We start from the raw sequence: 20,589 nt of genomic DNA, 5'->3' as shown, positions 1-20,589 counted from the left end.
AATTGTTGGAGAAACGCCGGTCATCTGTCTCCGCCTGAGCCAGGTTCAGAATTTATCACTGCTTTGTTCCATGATGCATCATGACTAGTACACCTAAGAGATGAGTGTCAATTAGCATGACAACACCGGTTCAGGGTTTTCTGTTGAGCACCTCCAACCACCATCTTATCTCAACATAGTGCACACAGTGTCGAGACACCTAGACTAGTGGCCACATTGCAACTTGATCGATAGCATTCAATCAGCACTAAGATGGACTTGACACGCATGACATTGATCACCACCAAGTGATCAGTCAATTGCGAAGTTGTGGTGTCCGTATAAAATGATAAACGCTTTTTAAATAAATATGCTGTTTATTTATAACTTCCATACAACAGCCTCACACATGTTCACTATCTTCTCTAGTCTTTATTTCCTGATCCACTTGTTGTCAATGAAGTACGTTTTGGACAAATCTAAGAATTTCTATATGATTTAACATTTATATTCCTATTAGTAATTATAGAAACACTAAAAACTAAAATGAATTGAACACCTACTAGTTCTTGGCATATTAATCTTAAAAAGTGTTCAGCCATAACCCCAAACCTAGGAACATCAAATCTTGCGGAGAACGTTCAGTCTTTAGATCATTGAATTCCAACCTATTAGTACATGTAACTGAGTAGCAAAAATCAATATTTACCAAATTCTTGTGAAGAGAAATGTTCATGAAATAGATCACCATTTTCTCCATTTCTTAATGTCAAACGATAAGCTATTTTATTTTTTGTAAATAACTTTTATGTTTTCATTGAAGTTTCGATCATATTCTATTTGTGAACAGTGAGAAAAGAAAAAAGAAAACGATTGCAAAACAATTAATGCTTGATAAGCAAAGATGGATAGTGACTAACAGTGGAATTCAGGACGCGCGACACTTCGTCCTATTTGGGACTCGTCAGCTGGATGTACCTGCATCTCAGACATATTGATGTTCACACTGGGACTCGAACCGAGTACCTTTCGCTTCAAACACCATCGCGTTATCCACTTAGCTACTGAGTCCCAAATAAGACGAAACGCACGTCCTGCTAGCCACTATCCACCTTTGCTTACAATGCTTGTGAATTAAGGTATTACGCACAGTATGCACATATGGCTAAAAAGAGACTGATGAGTTGCAGTCCTAAACATGATGATTCAAACAAACAACACTAAGTGAATTTAATTAATGCTTGAACTTGGAAGATATCAAAGAATTAGGAAATGTCAATAGTTATAAAATACAAAGTCTGCAACCAACAGTAAAATTTAAGATGTAACATTCTTCCAATTCGGGCCTCGTGGACTGGATGGACATGGATTCCAGTGTGGAGGTTCACATTAGTCATTGTATTCAGTACCTTTCACTACTGAGTCTATAAAGCCATCCGATCTTTCAACTGGTAAGATACTTTAATCCATCGTTTAGTAAGGGTTTGAATAGTTCCGTTGTATATTCAGGAATAAAATTTGATTTGAACTTACTATTTCAATAGACACTATGTTGGGCATTTGAAGTGAAAGATATTGGGTTCAAGTCCCAATATGGACATCATCACTGGGATATAGGTAAATCCAAGTAATGAGTCCCAAATAAAATGAAACACATATCCTGAATTTTATCATTGACTATAAGCCATTCGTTATTTAGATATTGTAACAAAATGGTTATATTATGGTATTTTATACAAGTTATAAATATCTCATCAGAGGATGTTCAAGAAGAAACCCGACTTTAACCATCAATGATGGAATAATTAAAATCCTTACCAGAAAAAAAAAAGATAACCCATGTATTTTACAGCCTGTGCAATAATAGAAAAAGAGTATAAATCATTTGAAAGTGTTATCATTACGCTTTTAATTGATCGTTTCTATTGTTGTAGAGAAATGACAAGTTTAATCAAGATAGTCCCATTTTCATAAGTGACAGATAACATATTGACGACTACAGAGGTTATCAACATGTCTATGAGGTGTATTTTCTGAAAAAAGTTTTTGACTATTGTTTCACAGTTGTTCACATGTTTTTTTTCGGCTTCTAAAAAAGTCATTCTCTGTTATAATCAGAAGGGGTTTTTGTGGAGATTACAGTATTTTCATAGTTGAAAGCATGAGTCAATTGAAGCTAGACCACCAAGGAATACTTGGAAGCACTGGAAGGCCGTTTCGTCCTATTGTGGGACTCCTCAGCAATGCGCATCCACAACCTCGCCTCGCGAAATTCTCTATTAGCATGCATAAGTCGCTAGATTATACAAGTAGGAGAGAAGAAGTGATTAAGAATTTACGTACAACTGAAATTATCCCCCTTCCATTTTAGCTGTTGGATATTCTTGATGTGTAATGGCTACTTGAAAAGAATGAACAAAAACTGGATAGAAATAGAAAAGAAGGCCCAGGATAGAGTGGGTTGGAGAATGCTGGTCGGCGGCCTATGCTCCATTGGGAGTAACAGGCGTAAGTAAGTAATGGCTACTATTTTATTGTACCTACTAGCCACATAGATGAGAGAGAATACTTGTATGTTGACTTGCATCGCGTTTTTTTTCGATGTTCAATATGTACACCGTATCAAGCATTTTCGGGTGCTTTTCTGTTCATTTAGTAGATAATGTACTGCATATAAGAGAATAAAGTGAATAGTTCGTCATACTATAAAAAATATGTTTATTCATTCGAATCTAATTAGAGATGTTTAAGTTCAGTTCCCAACACATTACGTCGGGAAATAGAAGCATATATGAAAAGAATGAATTTTAACTGGAAAGAACTGGAAAGGATTTTCTAGGACAGAATTGGATGGACAAAGCTGGTGTGCGGCCTATGCTCCTCCACGAGGGTTAACAGGCGTAAGTAAGTAAGTAAGTAAGTAAGTTCAGTCAGTGATATAAATAAGTAATTAATATAAAACATCCAACAATGAATAAGATATACTATCTACAAATAGCTTACGTCTAGCTTTAATTCATTACAACTATCAAATGTGAAAAACCACCATGATGGTCTATTTACAATTAATGGAATATTTGGTGATTGACAATAAATCCATTGACTTAAAACAAATGAATCTTGTTCATTTTGAATGATTGATTTAAAATATGACCATGCCATTGTTATAACTTGAGGGAACCAAGTTCGAGATTGTTGATATTCACGAACATGAATTAGATCTGTTAAATTCACTTCATTAAATGGCGGTACTAAAATGGGAGTAAGTGAATAGATAAGTTAAATAGTGTTCAATATGATTGTGATCATTCACTTACATTACTCATAACTACATAGAATATGACACACTAGGTAGATAAGATGATTTGTGCACAAAGTTAGTTAGTTAGTTAGCTAATCCACAAACTTCTATATTTTTACGCTCATCCTTTACAAAAGAAGTTTGGTTAGATGTTTGACAAGCAGACCAAAAAATATCTGCTCAGATGATACCCCATAAAGAAGAAGTTGGAGTTTGTCAGTAACATTCTGACGGGGATCGATTATCCACGTCGTTTTTCAAAAATAAATGTATGGAGGGAAAAATAATCTGAGAATATTCACCGCCGGTAAGAAAATTCTATTCCTATAACTTAGATTCAACGGGGATGTTACTAGCGATATCCTAAATAACAGATTAGCAAGAGCAGTCAATACGACATTCTACATAACCAACTTTGCGTCGACATCTTCCAGTAGACCAGTGATATCTCCTCAAACAAGGGATAAGTTACCTGAGTTTGCCTACTTGATGTCCGTCTATAAGTCAGCTGCTCCTGAGGAAGTAGCTATATTGGGTGTACCACCAGGCAGCTTGACTAGTGTGTGAGTGCAAATTTACCATGTTGGTTTTGAAAAAGCCAGACAAAGACAATACATAGTTCTATCTTGGCACATCTATTTGATAGCAGGCATACCGTGTATAAAACCGAATTATGTTTGAGTGATCTATCGTATACCATCGTAATTTGCTAATAGGATCCGACCCCGTCTTCTACGTGTATCAGTAGTTATAGGGACGTAAACTATAACCCTAGTTTATGTGTCCAGAAGACATTAGTGACACCCCTGTCCCTACCTTGGCCGGATATGGCTTACTAAATAGTTTTATTAGTTTTTTAAATCCCATATTTGTTTGTCATTTTTCATCTCTTTCCGCTTATATTCTTCAATATCCAACTGTTTACACATACTTCTTACTGCGTAATATTGATAGTGATTCTATTTATCCAAGTTCGATCCACTTCATTAATTAAACTATTGACTATGACCATTTTTACTTTGTTACACTTATTACTACTATTAGTACACCTATCGTCGTACGATCAGTTTATAAAGTTTACCTATGATGTGTAATTATGTAACCTATTTCATGTTATAGCTACATGACAAATACTTTGAATCTTTTAACTCGAAGTTTACTAAAAGTACTTTTTGATGACAGTAAGTTAAAACTTGAGTAAATGAAATATTGAAGAAATATCTATCAATTTTGGTAAAGTAATGAAGAGGACACAGTTAGTCTGAAAGATGTGACTAGATCAACTTCATTTTTTTGTTTTCTTATCAAAACATGTATCAGCTGTTTGTTTCGCTGAAATCTCCAGACATTTTATAACAAGAAATATAGGCTATTAATTTCCAAAAATTCTGAAAAGTACTTTATTAGAGTTCTAGTTATTGATTAAAAGTGGCCATTATTATGTTGATGCATGTTGGGATGATCCTGCGAATTTCTCGCACTCGACATGACAAGCTCAGGAAACATAAAGGAGTATTTTATCCAATCAGCATTTGATTAGAAGTTTTGCTAGAAACATCACGAAAATGAAGTCATATGTAGGGGTTCTGATTGGCTAATTACTACATTGCTACTATGTTTAGTAGTATTCTAGAATTTTCAGGAAAACCCAAGGATTTCTAAAATACTATAAAAATCCTATATTTTCTGTACATAAATGAACCTTTGGAGTAAAAATGCTTCTCGTATATTTTGTGCCTTTTCTCTCGTGTTCAAGTCGCTGTGTAGTTCTAGTTTGGGGGTTATGAGAATACCTTAGGATCCGAATATAGCGTTCAATCAACAAGACTTATCATGTAACAAATACTTTATGTACTCTAAGTATTTTCTGACTCACAAAGACAACATTGATCAATCTGCTTTGGACGACTGATAAATGAACTTCATACTAAAGACTTATCGGTAAGATTATACTGAATGCAAGTACGAGAAGAATTTTCAGTATTTTAGATAATACTAATAATAATCAATGGTTACACAGAAAATATATGGAATGTGGCTAGCAGTTGAATGCAGGATTTGCGTTTAGTCTTAATTAGGACCCGACAAATTAAGTTAAAATTAATACTTGTTGCACAGGTAAGCATCCGTCTAGACTTAACAACTAATTAAATAACGGACTGATGTTTGCAGCCAAAGGCACTGAGTTCGAATCCCAGTGTGAACACCAACTCTGGAACACATGCACATACGGATGAAGAATCCTACATAAGACGAAACACGCTTCATTTATTCTACTGCTAGCCTCATTTCATCTCTCGTATCATAATAGTTATATTGAGGCAATCCGCACTGGATCCACATATACCAACTAAAACTGGTCGAAATTCAATCAAAACATCAACAACGGGGTAATTCAGTCCATTATAAATTAAATTAACAATCGCAATATGTTACCTGTTGTTCCGTTGTATGAAGCATTATTTATTGGTAATTTTCGTTCTGGTATTTCTTCCAATCGGTTAAAATATTCACTTATCTTATTTATCACTGTAGTCATAATTGATGCCCAATTAATTGATCTTTCATTTGAAATTATCATTAATTCATCATAAATTTTATCGGATAAACTAATTCGTTGACACCAACGATCCATGAAAGGGTCAAGATGAAATAGTTGATTTGCTGATAAGCTATTTAGTAGTGCTTGTCTTTTAAAACAAGAAAACTATGTAAATAGAAAGAGAGAAAGAAAATAATATTTACAACAAGAACAGACAGTCATTGGATTTCTAAAAGAGGATCACTATATGGTAATCTACTCCGTATTACTCTGTAGGAGAGAAAGACGAAATATGAAAGTGATGTGTAGAAAAGACAGTTTCCTGATCATAAACGTGTTTGATAAATTGTTCAAACTTCGTGGAACAACTAAATCAGGAATACTGAAGCTGGATATAGGGTGCTTATAAAATGTACCACGTTGATTGATCGAGTCGTAAATATTCACGTGATTGAGGTGGTTAGGATATGTAATAGTTATGCTGAATCATCATTCATCTCAACAGATGTCGTCTGATGTAGAAGGAAGTTAAGGTTAAACGAACCAAAATGTGCCACTGTTTCATGAAGTCACTGACTAGTAGACTTTGCTGGTAAATACAGACAAACTAGTTTGGATCCACACGATAATAACAACTGGTGGCTGGAGATGTTGGGTGAAATGGCTTTGGATCTTGAGTTCTAGAACTACTTCTTATTTTTCTTCAAATCAAGTTTCCTCAAATCTCACTCTAAATGTTGAGTCTTTCTCATTACGACTGCCTCGATAATTATTTCAACTGCATTGCTGTTTACCTAGTTAACTTCACCTTATACTAATGGAGTATGAAAGCTTTAACTGATATATATATATATGTGCCGAGCTCTGAGTCGTTTAGTATTGACTGAAGTAACATTGGATATTTCGAATATTTTGACGATTTGAAGAGAATTAAAATTATATCTGTGTAAATAGTATCATTTTAGAAAGAGTTTGAGTTTGACCGTTTTTAGGAAGAAGAGGTGATTGATCTTTCTTAGTATATACGTCCTACGAACTGACTGCCCCGAAATATGTTGAGCACGAGTCTCAGTGTGAGTATCAACACGGAAATGCAGGCATATAAAGTTAATGAGTTTTAAATAGGATGAAACGCGCATCCAGAATTCCTCTGCTAACCGTAATTTTTCTATTCGATGTTGATAAAATACTTTTTTGTAAAATTCGTACAGTGTAATAAGGCTGTTACAAGTGTGTATGGTTATAACAAACCTATCTTATAAGGTCCTTCAAATTGGTGAATATCTACTCTAAAATAAATCTAATCGTCCTCAAAATGAATTCCGATATTTTCCAAAACATAACTTTCTTTGACCTTTAATACAGTATTATAATTCCAATACTAGTTGTGGACTTAGTATTTTACAATTTGACTACAATAACTTTTTTCGGGACTTTTCAATAAAATTTGTAAGCTCTAGAATAGAAGTTACCGAATACAATTATTGAGAAGCTTAAACAAACATTTAATCATGTGAATATATATTTTACTTTCATTAGGCCTGAAAATAAACAGTGAAATTCCTAGTAATTCAAAAAAGACATTTTCGTAGTGGGGTATGAGGGTCCGATTCCATATCAGACAGGTGACGCACACTTCTAAGGGTTCTTGAAGTGAACCAAGAAAACTTTCCAATGTATCATGTTTAAATGTTATCCTTCAACTTAATTAAATTAGTAATTTAGAATGACCCAAAGATATTAAAATTGCTCATAATACGTGTCAGCGTTGTGTAGGCTCCTAATGAAAAATTTTCCATTTAAGGTTAAAAAGGTATGAAATAGAACATACACCATTAGATCATGTAGATATTTCTCGGAATTATTGGCTCATGTGCTGAATAATAATTAAGGAAGATACATGACAAGAATAATTTCGGTAGAAAGTTCGTTCAGACACAGAAACTACTAAGTCACCAGATACTTCAAGGAAATTATTCAAATTCAGTCAGAAACTGTTGAATGTAGACCCAGAAACAAAATGTTGAATCAACCAACCAATATAATGTAGTTTACTCAGGGTTCTGTGCTGCATCCAGTACCATAAATGCATTTCAACGACACTCTTTTGATTTAGTGAGGACTTTAAACCAAATGAAACCAATATAAATCGATAGATTAGCCTTATTCCATTGTTCACACAATATATTATACTAAAACTTCGTTCTTCTCTTGTTCAACATGTTTTCGAGTATATATCTAAACTGTCCAATTTAAAAGTGATATAGATCATTTGGTATGATAGGTCGTTTCAAAACTTCATACATTACACGAATCTAACAAAATTGTGAAAACTCTTCATATATAAAATTGATATTAGCTAGTCACTGTATGAAGCATTTCAACCTTATGCAATAGAACACAAATGCAGATACAAAATGCTTTGCATTAGTCAGACCAAAGCAGTTTGTAATTCCCACGAAGAAGTAAACCTGTACCATTATCTTTTCACATGAAGTAAACAACCCGTTACTCAATCGGTCAGTCATGAACATTGTAGAACCTGTTTACACCGCCATATGAAATCAATACAGAAAATAATCATGGTAGTAGAAGGTGATGTATGTATGTAAAGATCATTAATTTGTATACTGTTGAACGTTTAAATCTAATATAAAAGGGTAGTCGATTCCATTAGGATCGCTGCAATATTTGTTCTTAGTTCTGGTCCAGTTATGATTACTAAGGAGCTTACAGATTAGCCTTAAGAATTACCACTTTTCATATTAATTACTTGATTCGCTTATTCTGGTTAGCGTTGTTTTAGTAAGGTTGCTTTCTACGGGATGGGGTTGCTGACCAAATGCCAACCCTCATCCCTTACCCGGGCTTGGGACCGGCAGTAGCCCTAGAAGTGCTACAGGCGGGGTCAGATGTCATTAATGATTCGAGCTATTCCATAGAAGTGATAACCGTGTTAACTGTTATAGAAGAAATTAGGTATAGATTATATGATTTGATTAAAAAAATAGAAATCCACGGGATTAAAAGAATAGTAAGATGATCCTAAAAGTCAAAATCTATGGAAAAATAAAGAGTTAATACATCAAGACCATTGTAACCAGACCTATATTATGACCCAAAGCTTACCCAACAGTTGATTGTGGAAATCTCTCAAACCCTACCTACCGACCCAGATCAGTTTAGTGATCATGACTTGACAAACTGAAAATATTAGTGTGTGCATATCCTACAAATTTAAAAAAAGCCAATGAATAAATAACAGTTGTTGACGACACTGATTTCTTCAGGAAGAAAGTTTTACCTAATGTACTGTTCAAAGTGTAAGGTTTGGTATTGTTTAGAATATGGTACATGATTTAATTGTTACTTCCTATTGAAAAACTTCAATGTTTTGACTAGCTAATTTTTCAAAATGCAGTTAAAATAAAATTACTAGATAAAAAGTCCTCATTCCCTTCATTCAGTTTATGTGATTTGAAAACAGCAAAATAGTCTAATTATTTTGAAATAATCACTGTCGTATTATGACATTAACTACGTGTGAATAAACACAGATTATAAAGCTCCTTAAAATAAATGTTTAGCTATCATTTGTAAAAATACAACCCATTTATCACATACAAGTTCGTATAGTCTCCTAAATTCCAACAATAATGTAGTTCACACTGACGACCTAACCGTGTTAAATCAAAAAGCACAGAATCAGTGGTAAACTATAATTTGCAGCGCATTTTTGAATATATGCATAATTATCTCTTAAAATATGCTGGGTGGATGATTATTCGTACTATTGGTGGCGCTTGTTATAGACTCACCATAAAATATAAACAGATATGTGTTAACAAACTTAACATTTCAAGATGATTCAAATAAGAAGTTGTATATAAACTTATGAAGAAAATGCTAACCAGGGGTCTTCGTGAAGCTGCCAGCCACATTCTTGGGGCGTCCCAAAATGACTTTAGTTTCACTGGAAGAGCATACTACTAACAATATGGAGTTACAAAGAGTACACTTACCTCCAGAAAAGCAAATTCAAACTGAATAGAACTGTTACTGGATAGGAAGCAGAACTTCGCAAAGTAATCAGATTCCTGGGCCTTTATAAAAGTAATAACTCAACATACATGATTCAGGTCAGCGATTCCAGAAAATATTTCAGAAGTGCAGTTATCCAGGTGTAATAATGAAACCGTAAAGGATATAATGAATAAATATTTCAACATTCTTCGAAATGAAACTGATTTCAGATCGTTCCAGCGACTGCCCATAAATATCGTGTATCTAATCACAAACAAAATCAATATTTTGGAGCAAAAAAGTTTCTGTCATTACAAAAAATTTGGTAAACAACGTTCTAAAAGATAAATCTCTTCATGTGAAATAATGAAAGGGACAGAAGCAGATTAAGTCATTTCAAATTAAAACTTTAGAACTTAAATACCTACTCTGATGACTAAATTTACACTGAGTTGTAAGATAGCGCTGAAAGTTTGCAACTTATACAGGGCGCAGTAACAAAAACATTTTTGGAAGCACGCGCCATAAGAGTGAAATTCAAGATCAAATGGTTCAAATGGTTGTAGACGGAAAAGAAGCTTTCGCTTAACGAGCTTCCGTGTCTAGAAGCAGTAGATCATCAATACTTCCAGGCAAAAACCTAGGTATATTAACGATAATAGAGGAAAAAAAATAGTAAAATAATATGTTATCCTTAGTCCTTAAGAATAAGTCAATTTTCCTCTCAAAGGACTTCTGGGACTTGGACTATCTCAGTCGGCAGCGAATTCCAGAATTTGACAACTCTTGTGGAGTAGAAGTTGTGTCTGTAGTTTGTTCTACTATGTTGGGTCTCCAGTTTCTGGGTGTTACCTCTTAGGTTAGTGTTGTGTTTAAGCTTAAGAAGATGTTTAAGCGGATGACCAGAGGTATGAAGGATACTGTAAGTCATAAGGTCACCTCTAAGTCGCCTGCTCTCTAACGGGTAAAGGTTAAGTGATTGGAGGTGCTCTTCGTAAGGTTTGAGTTTGAGTCCCCAAACTGATTTCGTGGCTCGACGTTGGATACGTTCCAAAGTGTCCTTATCCTTTTGGAGGGAGGGAGGAAATACTCTGTTTCCGTACTCCGAATGGGGAAGAATAAAACTGTTGAAGATTATGTGGAAGGTTCTACTGTGAAACCGGCCAAAAATGCGTTTCAACATTACCAGTGCAAGGTTAACTTGTAAGGCGTTTTTGTCACAGTTAGTGTACGAGTTCAAGTCGTAGGGTACCAATACTCCTAAATCTTTTTCGACTTGGAAAACTTCTGGAGGGGAGTTTTCTAAGTTTACTATAGTCTGCAACATGTCTCAGATGGACTACTTTGCACTTTGAAGTGTTGAAGGTAAGTACGTTGTCGTCTGCCCAACTTTGAAGTCGAGTCAGATCCTCCAGAAGTGCTAGTATATCCTTATGGTTACATATCTCTCTCCAAAGTTTCACGTCATCAGCAAAAAGCAATAAGTCAGATGAAACTTTTTGAGGAAGATTATTAATGTAAATCAAGAAGAGAAGAGGTCCTAGCATTGAGCCCTGGGGGACCCCACTAGGACATTCCATAGCTTGAGAGAGAGTGAAGTTAACAATGACATTAAAATGTCGGTTTTCTAGATATGATGTGAGCCAGTCAATCAGAGGGTGTTTTATACCCAATCGTCTAAGCTTATTGACAAGACATATGTGGTTGACCCTATCAAAAGCTTTTGAGAAATCAAGGTAAATGACGCCAACCTTCCCCTTGAGATCAAGGATGGTTGTCAATCTATCCACCGGAGTCAGCAGGTTGATCATACAACAATGACCCCTTTTGAAACCGTGCTGTTGAGGTGAGAAGAACTTTAAGGATGATAAGTATTCGTGTATACCGTCTTATATTAGAGACTCCATAATTTTAGAAGGTATAGAGAGAAGGGCCACTAGTCGGTAGCTTGAGGGTTTATTACGTCGACCTCCTTTGAAAATTGGCGTGATGTGAGCCAGCTTCCAATCAATATCCAATATCGTGGTTCAATACAAATGCTTTCTTTGTATTCTTTTCTATGTGTTTACGAGTGACTCCAGCTCCCTATCATCGCTCGACATGGCAAGTCTAACAGGTTACATGTGTACTGTTTTCTTATAATTTTGAAAGTTGGTATTCGGAATAGATTAGAGGCTTTAAAATCAGAGGCCGAGAACCATGAATAGATAGATTATCGCCATGAAGAAGCAAAGGCTAAGAAATCATATGACCCATGGTTATTAACCACAAGGTTTTTTAACACCGAATTTTTCGGGTAAAAAGATTTATTAGTAGACAAATATGTAAAAAACGGCGAATGATCGGAGGGGCTAAGAATTTAAAATTAAAAGCGATTAGTACAACAATGATCTTGCTTGTACTCCATCTACTGTAACTATTAGTAATTCTGCTACTTATAATAATGATAGTATGGATGGTTATTTATTATTGGCAACATGCAAAATACTTTGAATGCTTGTCAATAATTACCAACATCTTTCTATCTTTATTAAGTACACCGAGGCAGCGTTTTAGGTGAAGGACGATTGTTCATAGATATGCAAAAGGTTATCGAGTTCTTTCATGAACCATCCCACCAAAAGGACGGCAGTCATATTGGCTAGGTAAGGGTTTCAAATAGATCCCACTAGTAAGCTTTAAACGCCCAACCTTTACATAGGTGTTAGCTTTTGATGCGTAGTTCATCGAATTTTCGTCGTTCTATTTTGAACGGTCGTTACATTCACGTCGATTCTTTAAGATATTTTATAGGTTCAAACGTGAGCTACTATCTCGGTACATGGGTGAACTGTTTACAAATGATGGCTTTAAGTACTACATCCGTTGATTGGTTGCTGCAAGATTTGCTAATTTACTAACCTTCACCACGGACCCCTTTACTGAGTCGAATCTGGATCATTTTATACTTTAAATGAATTTTCGGAGGGACAATTTGGAGTTTATATCTATCGTCAACAAATCAATCTTACGCTGTGATGATTTAGCCGACATACAAATGGCAATCATTAATGAACTCAAAGGGAAAATATTTGCTTCCCTTTATTTATCTTATTTATTTACCCAAATTCCTAGTTCGTCATTTTTTAGGCATAAAATAATTATAGGAGTTCTGTGTTGCTTTTCTGACTGGCTATTTATAAGTGAGTAACACAAAAGTACTGATCTTGTAACTTGACCGGAGGTTTATGTATCTAGTCCCATATGAACTTACTGATGACATCTACTTGACATATGTACGGATGTTTATGACAAAACCGTGATTGACAGTTCTTTAAATCATTAACACATTTCACAACATCAAAACATGAAGTATTAATGTCAAGCAAACTTCAGTTTGATCTCTTTAGTTAATTAATGTTCTTAACTACACTGTATGCAACATATATATGATAACATTCAATTTTCACTTGACAAACCCTTATATCAGAAAGGGTGTTTGTGGAGATTTAGTATTTTCATAGATGAAAGCATGAGTCAATTGGAGTTAGACCACCAGGGAAAGCCTGGAAGCACTGGATGGCCGTTTCGTCCTACAATGGAACTCCTCGGCAGTGCGCATCCACGACCTCGCCTGGCGAGATTCGAACCCAGGACCTATCTGTTGTGAGATAGAAACTCACTGAAGACAATTGGTGAACGGTTGCTCAACTTCGTGGATTGGTTGAAGCTAGACATAAACACCTTGGGATGCCAGCTCAGTAGTCCACCGGTTAAGTGCTCTCGCGCTAGACTAATAGGGCCCGGGTTCGAATCTCGTGAGGCGACGTCGTGGATGCGCACTGCTGAGGGGTCCCACAATAGGACGAAACGGCCGCCGAGTGCTTTCAGGCTTTACCTGGTGGTCTAGCTTCAATTGACTCACGCTTTCAACTATGAGAAACCCTTATATCTTTTATTTTTTATTAGGTAATTACTCAGTTAGTGACCCATTTGGTCATCTATACACAAATCAAAATAAAGCATGATTAAAATAAAAATTGTATCCACCCAGAATTTTCTTAAGATATGTCAGTCAAATTAAGATCTCATTAACTAATAAATAAAAACTAACAGATCCAACTTTATTAATTAAAGGAGACAATTTTACATGTAAAATTGCTTTCACGATGTTGAATGCTCTGTATTTTGTGTTAATAGACTACCTTTCTGGACTTATTTAGTCCTTGATTGATTGTTGGATAGTTCAATCGTGCGTTTCATGTGATCAAGTACTGTGATTTAGTGCTGAGCCTAGTGTTTGTGTAGGGAAGAAGAAGACGAGTTAGGACAAGAGAATGTATTCGACACATAAATTGCAGACCTTCTCACTAAAATCCGACAACCATACAGTAAACAGTTCATTTGCAAACCATGTCTCAACCTCGACTATTTCTTCTGTAAATATCAGTTAATAGTCTCCGATTATTACTGTTCGTTCATTTTCATACCACTTGAGTCCCGTTCCCATTCTCTCCTTATCCATCTACTGAAATATATTCAATGCGCGACCATCGTTATGTACTACTTATGTGGATATAAGTAATCCACACCACATTTGGATCAACTGATTAAAACTACTGGTTTATCACCAAATATCTAAAGTGTTAGTAGAGAAGCAGGTCGAATCTCGTTTCTCATGTTATAATGATGTGTTCTAACTCAAAAGTTTAATAACTGATCTGTTGAAAACCAGACCAGTTTAAAAACCTTCACAACGTTATCTTGATTAAGAATAATTACAACAAATGAAAGATTTTGCGGATATCCATAGGTTTGTATTAGTTACAAACAAGAGATCTGTACACAATACATCTAGACTATGTATAAAGTAAACTTATTTGGTCTATTGTTTTCATGTAATTTAATCTAGTAAATAAGTCATGTATATATTTGGACTATTTTTTTCTTGGATACAACTAAAATAAATCAGTTTGACAATTAAGGACTAACTTGGAATCAGTTAAAGTTTAATTCAATTAGACAAATTGGAATATTTTTCATAGTTGAAAGAGTGAGTCAATTGAAGCTAGACCAACAGGGAAATCCTGGAAGCACTGGACGGCCGTCTCGTCCCATTGTGAGACCCCTCAGCAGTGCGCATCCATAGTGGTCTGGTTTCAATTGACTCATGATTTCAACTTTATCTTCGCTTTATCTTCGCCTCACGAGATTCGAGCCAAGAACTTACCAGTTTTGCGCCGCAGTACTTAACCGATAGACCACTGAGCCGGCAATCGATGGTGTTTATGGAATATTTTTTCGACAATGCTATGGAATGATTTAAATAATAAATAAAAACATATTCAATCAGATTGAAACACCTGTAGTAATCTACTTTTCATGACGAGAACACGATTGGTATAATGGAAACAATTATTATTATTATAACCAGTTGTACCAGTGATTGTTTTACTGTGCTCTTTTTGTTTAACTGTATCAAAAACACTTCGTTCCGTTGTCTATCTTGTTCGTTCGAACGCTCTTACGCTCTGCTATTTTGCCTGTACTGTTTGGCAGGTCTCGGTATTCTTTCGACACCACGAGATCGCCAATAAATATATCTTATCTGGATCAATTACAGTCTGCTGGTTTACGACCTATCGAGGGACCCAAGTCTATGTCTGGCACGTAATCTTATTAAAGTGATGAACATAGTCAATCGCGACTCAACGCCATCTACACACCTTTTCTATTATGCATCCGATAGTTTTGAAATTCTAGATTATTTGTAAGTTATTGAGATACGATTAGAATGGAACTTGAACCATTATTCAGTCTTATTTGTATTAATACAATCGAATATTACGAAAACATACTGTACTTACTAAAATAAATCTAATCATGGCAGCGTCTACATCTTATAATTAATATGGGTTATGTCATTTGAATAAAGCTGGAAAAATATTGTTTCGACATCATATAAGCGACCCACATTCAACATTATAACGAATATTCAGGAGGCCATAAATTGTGGAATGCTTATGAATATTTGTGGTCTATATTCTTATTGTTTGATCATTAGAAAGTTGAACTATCTCACTTTTGTATTCTTCTTACCATCATGTTTCGTTTGGCTCATAAACCATTGTTGCGTGTTTCAATTTACTCAAATTAATGTTAGTTCAATTACTGACGTTTCACATGGTTTCTCTTTTGTGCATGGTGTAGCCATGTGTATGATTAGAAATTTACTTTATGAAAGAATCTGTTTGCTAACTTCATCTTTTGATAGTATACTGAGCTGGGTAAAGTTTAAAGTGTTAAGATTTGTGTTGGTGTCTATCAATCGCTGTGCCATAAGCAAGTTAGAAGGTTATCGATACTAGATGCACTGATGAATTTAATCAATAGTAATAAGTCTTGTTGATTGAACTCCATACTCGGATCCTAAACTAGTCTCGTAAACCTCAAGCTAGAACTACACAACAACTTGAACACAAGAGAAAAGGCACAAAATATGCGGGAAAGCACTTTACTCCAAGGTTCGTTTATGTACAGAAAATATAGGGTTTTTATAGTATTTTAAAAGTCCTAGAGTTTTCCTGAAAATTCTAGAATACTACTAAACATAGTAGCAATGTAGTAATCAGTCAATCAGAACCTCTATATGTGTTTCTAGCAAAACTTCTAATCAAACGCTGATTGAATAAAATGCTTTTTAATGTTTCCTGAGCTTGTCATGTCTATTGCAAGAAATTTTTAGGATCGTTCCAACAAATAGTCACACAAAGATAACAAACATTTGATGCTACAATAAAAGCCCTATTACACGGTAACTAGTACAATTTAAAAATCTGTTCTTTATGAAGAAATCATAAATCTATATTAGATCAAGTTACAAATTCATATTTGAGATGGAGGAATCAACAAAGAACACTGAACGGTAGGATTGATTAAGGTGGAAAATACTCATGTAAATTAGACTGGATGAATTCTGCCTAGATTAACTAAATGAAAAAATGAATAAGATACTACTTAACATACAAGCAATAGTGGCACCTCGAAAACAATGTACTAGCCGGAATGGAATAACGTAAACTCAATTTACCAATAATAATGTGAATATCACACCTCTTACATAAGTCAGGGAGTATTTAAACTTAGTAACTTAATGAATATCTCATTGAACATTTGGAACAAAAGGTACTCAGTTCTAGTTTCAATGTGAATGTCAATACTGGTGATGTAGCCCTATTCAGCTAACAAATTCTGAACAGAATAAAACACACACATACCGGATTTTACTGTTAGTCACAATCTATCTGTTGAGGATGTTAGATCCCCAGAACTCACTTGATAAATGACTTATTTTTGTAATTTTACTTTGAAAATTTGAATTTCTTTGTTTTCGCGCCAAAAGCGCTCTTTTCGATTTCATGTCATATTTCCCATTTGGGAAAATCTCAAACGCTATTGGTCCGTTGTATGTTTTAGTATGCTATTTTGTAACGCTTCCTATCGACAATTTTATGCTGAATATATACGTTTGATTTTTTCCTGTTGCAACTGCTTGTGCTTCAGGCTACTTACGGAATATATCTTCACCACTTTCAACATGGACTTCTCACTCTAGTAAGCGGGGTCGGGGACAACGGATTAGAATAGCCTATAGTGTTACTGTGTCTTTGACCTTCGTTCCGTTCACCGAGTAAGGTCAACTCGTCATAGCATCAAGCATATCACTATCTATTTCAATTAATAAGTTGTATGTAGTCGATGAAAAATTAAATGAACTCAAATGGTTCACTATACAAGAATATTTTACTAAAATTATTATCATCTTGAGTATTTTCATTGCAAAGCTAGTTCGAAATTGAATTCACATTAATTGTAGTGTTTGAAATGATGGTTAAGTGCTCGGGCACGAGACTGGTAGGTCCTGGGTTCGAGGTCGTGGATACGCACTGCCACTGAGGAGTCCCACAATAGGACGAAACGACCGTCCAATGCTTCCAGGTTTTCCATGGTGGTCTAACTTCAATGGACTCATGATTTCAACTATGAAAAAATGATGGTTCATTGACAGGAGGAAGTTTAAATGAAATAATGATGTTAACAGTGATTAATGGTTTGATTAGTATCTTGTTCTAGTGAATACCCCTTCTTGAAATATTGGCTTCTTTATAGAGTTAAATAGAGAAACTTTTGTGGCACTTATTATGTCTATAATCACGTTCTGTAATATTGTTGAACATAGAGTTTAGTTAATAATGTAGTTGTAGATAAATCCCTAAACTCAGTTACTATGTAAGTGTTCGACATTGGATGCTGACCAAATTAGTTTAATGGACTCATTTAGCTGAAAGCGCTCGGTCATGCATCCGCATCAGATCACGTTTCGGAACTGCGTGCGCAACATCTCCTGCGATCATTAGCCAGATTAGATCAGTCACTCCTCGATATATTGATAATCTATCAAATATATATCTACCAACCTCCTCGCTTCTGACTTTTGATTTCACTGAGTGGGCGTGATTCAATTATAGAAGGTGTAACTGGTGAAGTATTGTCAAACTACAATACCTGTGGTATCTTCAATAACAATACTTAACTTAAAACATGTAAAACTTGATCTTTAATGCTGCATATTTTTCTGAAAGAGTCTTCACAGTTTATCAAACATTCAAAACAAATCGTCGACAGTTATCAGATCAAAGATCAAAGGACAAAAGAAGATTATTGAAATAATATACAAACAGTGAAAAAATACAACAGTAAACAATAACCAATCGAAATTATGATCGATAGAATAAACTATTAATCAGTAATTTATGAAGAATTTCGAATAGATCACTTCTGTTTGAAACTTCCCCCTCCACCTCCTGAATGATATTACCTAGAAGAATGATGAAAGTTTTACGAAAAAAAATCGCCACTCAGTTCAAAGAATATAACTCCTTTGAATAAGGTATCAAGAAGTCAAATGTATAATAAAAGCTAATTCATAGTGTAACTATGCAATGAATTCAGTTTTGATTATCTATATACACAATCATGATTTAATTCTATTGTACATCACCATTGAATAATTTTTTTTCTTTTTTCAAAGATCAATGTTTTTACTAGTAAATCACTTTATCCGGTTTAGTTTCAGTAACCTGGATCAAAAAAACAAAAAAAATAAACAAACAAAAAATTAAGGTTTTTCTATTGTTCATTTAGCAACTTTATATAGTTGAGATCATGAATCATTTGAAGCTAGACCACCCTAGAAAGCCTAGAAGCACTGGATGGCCGTTTCGTTCTATTGTGGGACTACTCAGCAATGCGCATCCACGATCTCGCCCCTCAAGATTCAAACCCAGTGGTCTGTCGGTTAAGTGCTCTGGCGTGAGAATGGTAGGTCCTGGATTCGAATCTCGCGAGGCGGGATCATGGATGTGCACTGCTGAGGAGTCCCACAATAGAGCAAAACGACCATCCAGTTCTTCTAGGTTTTCCATGATGGTCTAACTTCAATTGGCTCAAGATCTCAACTATATAAAATTACTAAAATCTCCACAAAACCCCTTTCTCATAACTATATATATATATATTATTGAATTCTTTCTATCAATAAGAGATTTTATTTATCAATTGACTTTACACTAATCTTTTTTCTATGAATGTGGGTACATTGAGTGGTAACCTTTTTTTCTTTTATCTTTTACTTTATTTGAACAATAATACGTTCAATAAATCAATATATATACTTAATCATAGAAACTTAATGTATGAAATAACAAAAAAAAGGTAATACAAATGTAGTTACAATAAATGTGTACACAGTAACTAATATTTATAGTTGAAAGCGTAAGTCAATTGAAGCTAGCTAGACCACCAGAGAAAACCTGAAAGCACTAGACGACCGTGTCGTCCTATTATGGGACTCCTCAGTGACTGTGTGCATCCACGACCTCACCTTGCGAGTGAGGTTCGAACCCAGGACCTATCAGTCTCTCTCTCAACTATGAAAATACTGTAATCTCCACAAAACCCCTTTACATAGTGATAAAATAAATAGATAAATATACATATATATATATAGAACATACTTGACTTTCTAATATTTGTTTCCGTGCTTCAATATATTCAATATATTGTTTTATACGAAATAATGTATTCAATAAACAGATTGATGTTATACCAATAGGTAATGATATTGCTATTAAAGTTAGACCAATGACTGCAAGCCAACTAATTAAAAAAAAGATAAATGAATAAATAAAATATAAAATTGATAAGTTGGTAACATTAAAGATAAATTTTATAGAAGTTGTGAGATAGTAACTCACTGAAGACAATGGTAGATGGTGGTGCGATTTCATGGATTGATTAAAGTGAGACACTCAGACTTTTGAATGCTGGACCAATGATCTAGGGGTTAAGCATTCGCGCGCGAGACCGAAGGTCCTAGGTTCGAATCTCGTGAGGTGAGATTGTGGATGGGCACTGCTGAAGAGTCTCATAATAGGAAAAAACGGCTGTCTAGTGCTTGCAAGTTTTGGTTGTCCAGTTTTAATTTACTCATGAATTCAACCATTTAATTACTATAATTTCCATAAAACTCCCTTCTAAAAATAATTATGGTGTCAAGTGATCTGTCTTTAATTTACATGAATGTATGAATATGCTAGGAATATAAATCTTCCATTTAACTCTGTATATTACCTAGGCAAACCACGTTTGTATGATGGCTAACTAAAACTAATGAAAACCAATCAGAAAACTCTAAACGTCTAAT

At 34.8% G+C, this 20,589-nt stretch overlaps 1 protein-coding gene across 1 annotated transcript in view; it reads right to left on the bottom strand.

Moving 5' to 3' along the window:
* Positions 1–15,926, bottom strand: part of Smp_125130 (hypothetical protein) — a gene marked incomplete at its 5' end in the record, with an annotated part of 36,026 nt that extends 20,100 nt beyond the window's left edge. Inside the window, 3 exons of the mRNA XM_018799364.1 lie at positions 5,717–5,987; positions 9,734–9,808; positions 15,924–15,926. Coding sequence (XP_018646613.1) covers positions 5,717–5,987; positions 9,734–9,808; positions 15,924–15,926 — 349 coding nt within the window. The remainder of the gene's footprint in view (positions 1–5,716; positions 5,988–9,733; positions 9,809–15,923) is intronic.
* Between the last annotated feature and the right edge of the window lie 4,663 nt (positions 15,927–20,589).

Source organism: Schistosoma mansoni, assembly GCF_000237925.1.
Source record: "Schistosoma mansoni, WGS project CABG00000000 data, supercontig 0148, strain Puerto Rico, whole genome shotgun sequence".
NCBI lineage: Eukaryota > Metazoa > Platyhelminthes > Trematoda > Strigeidida > Schistosomatidae > Schistosoma > Schistosoma mansoni.
This window is presented reverse-complemented; position numbering and strand designations above follow the sequence as displayed.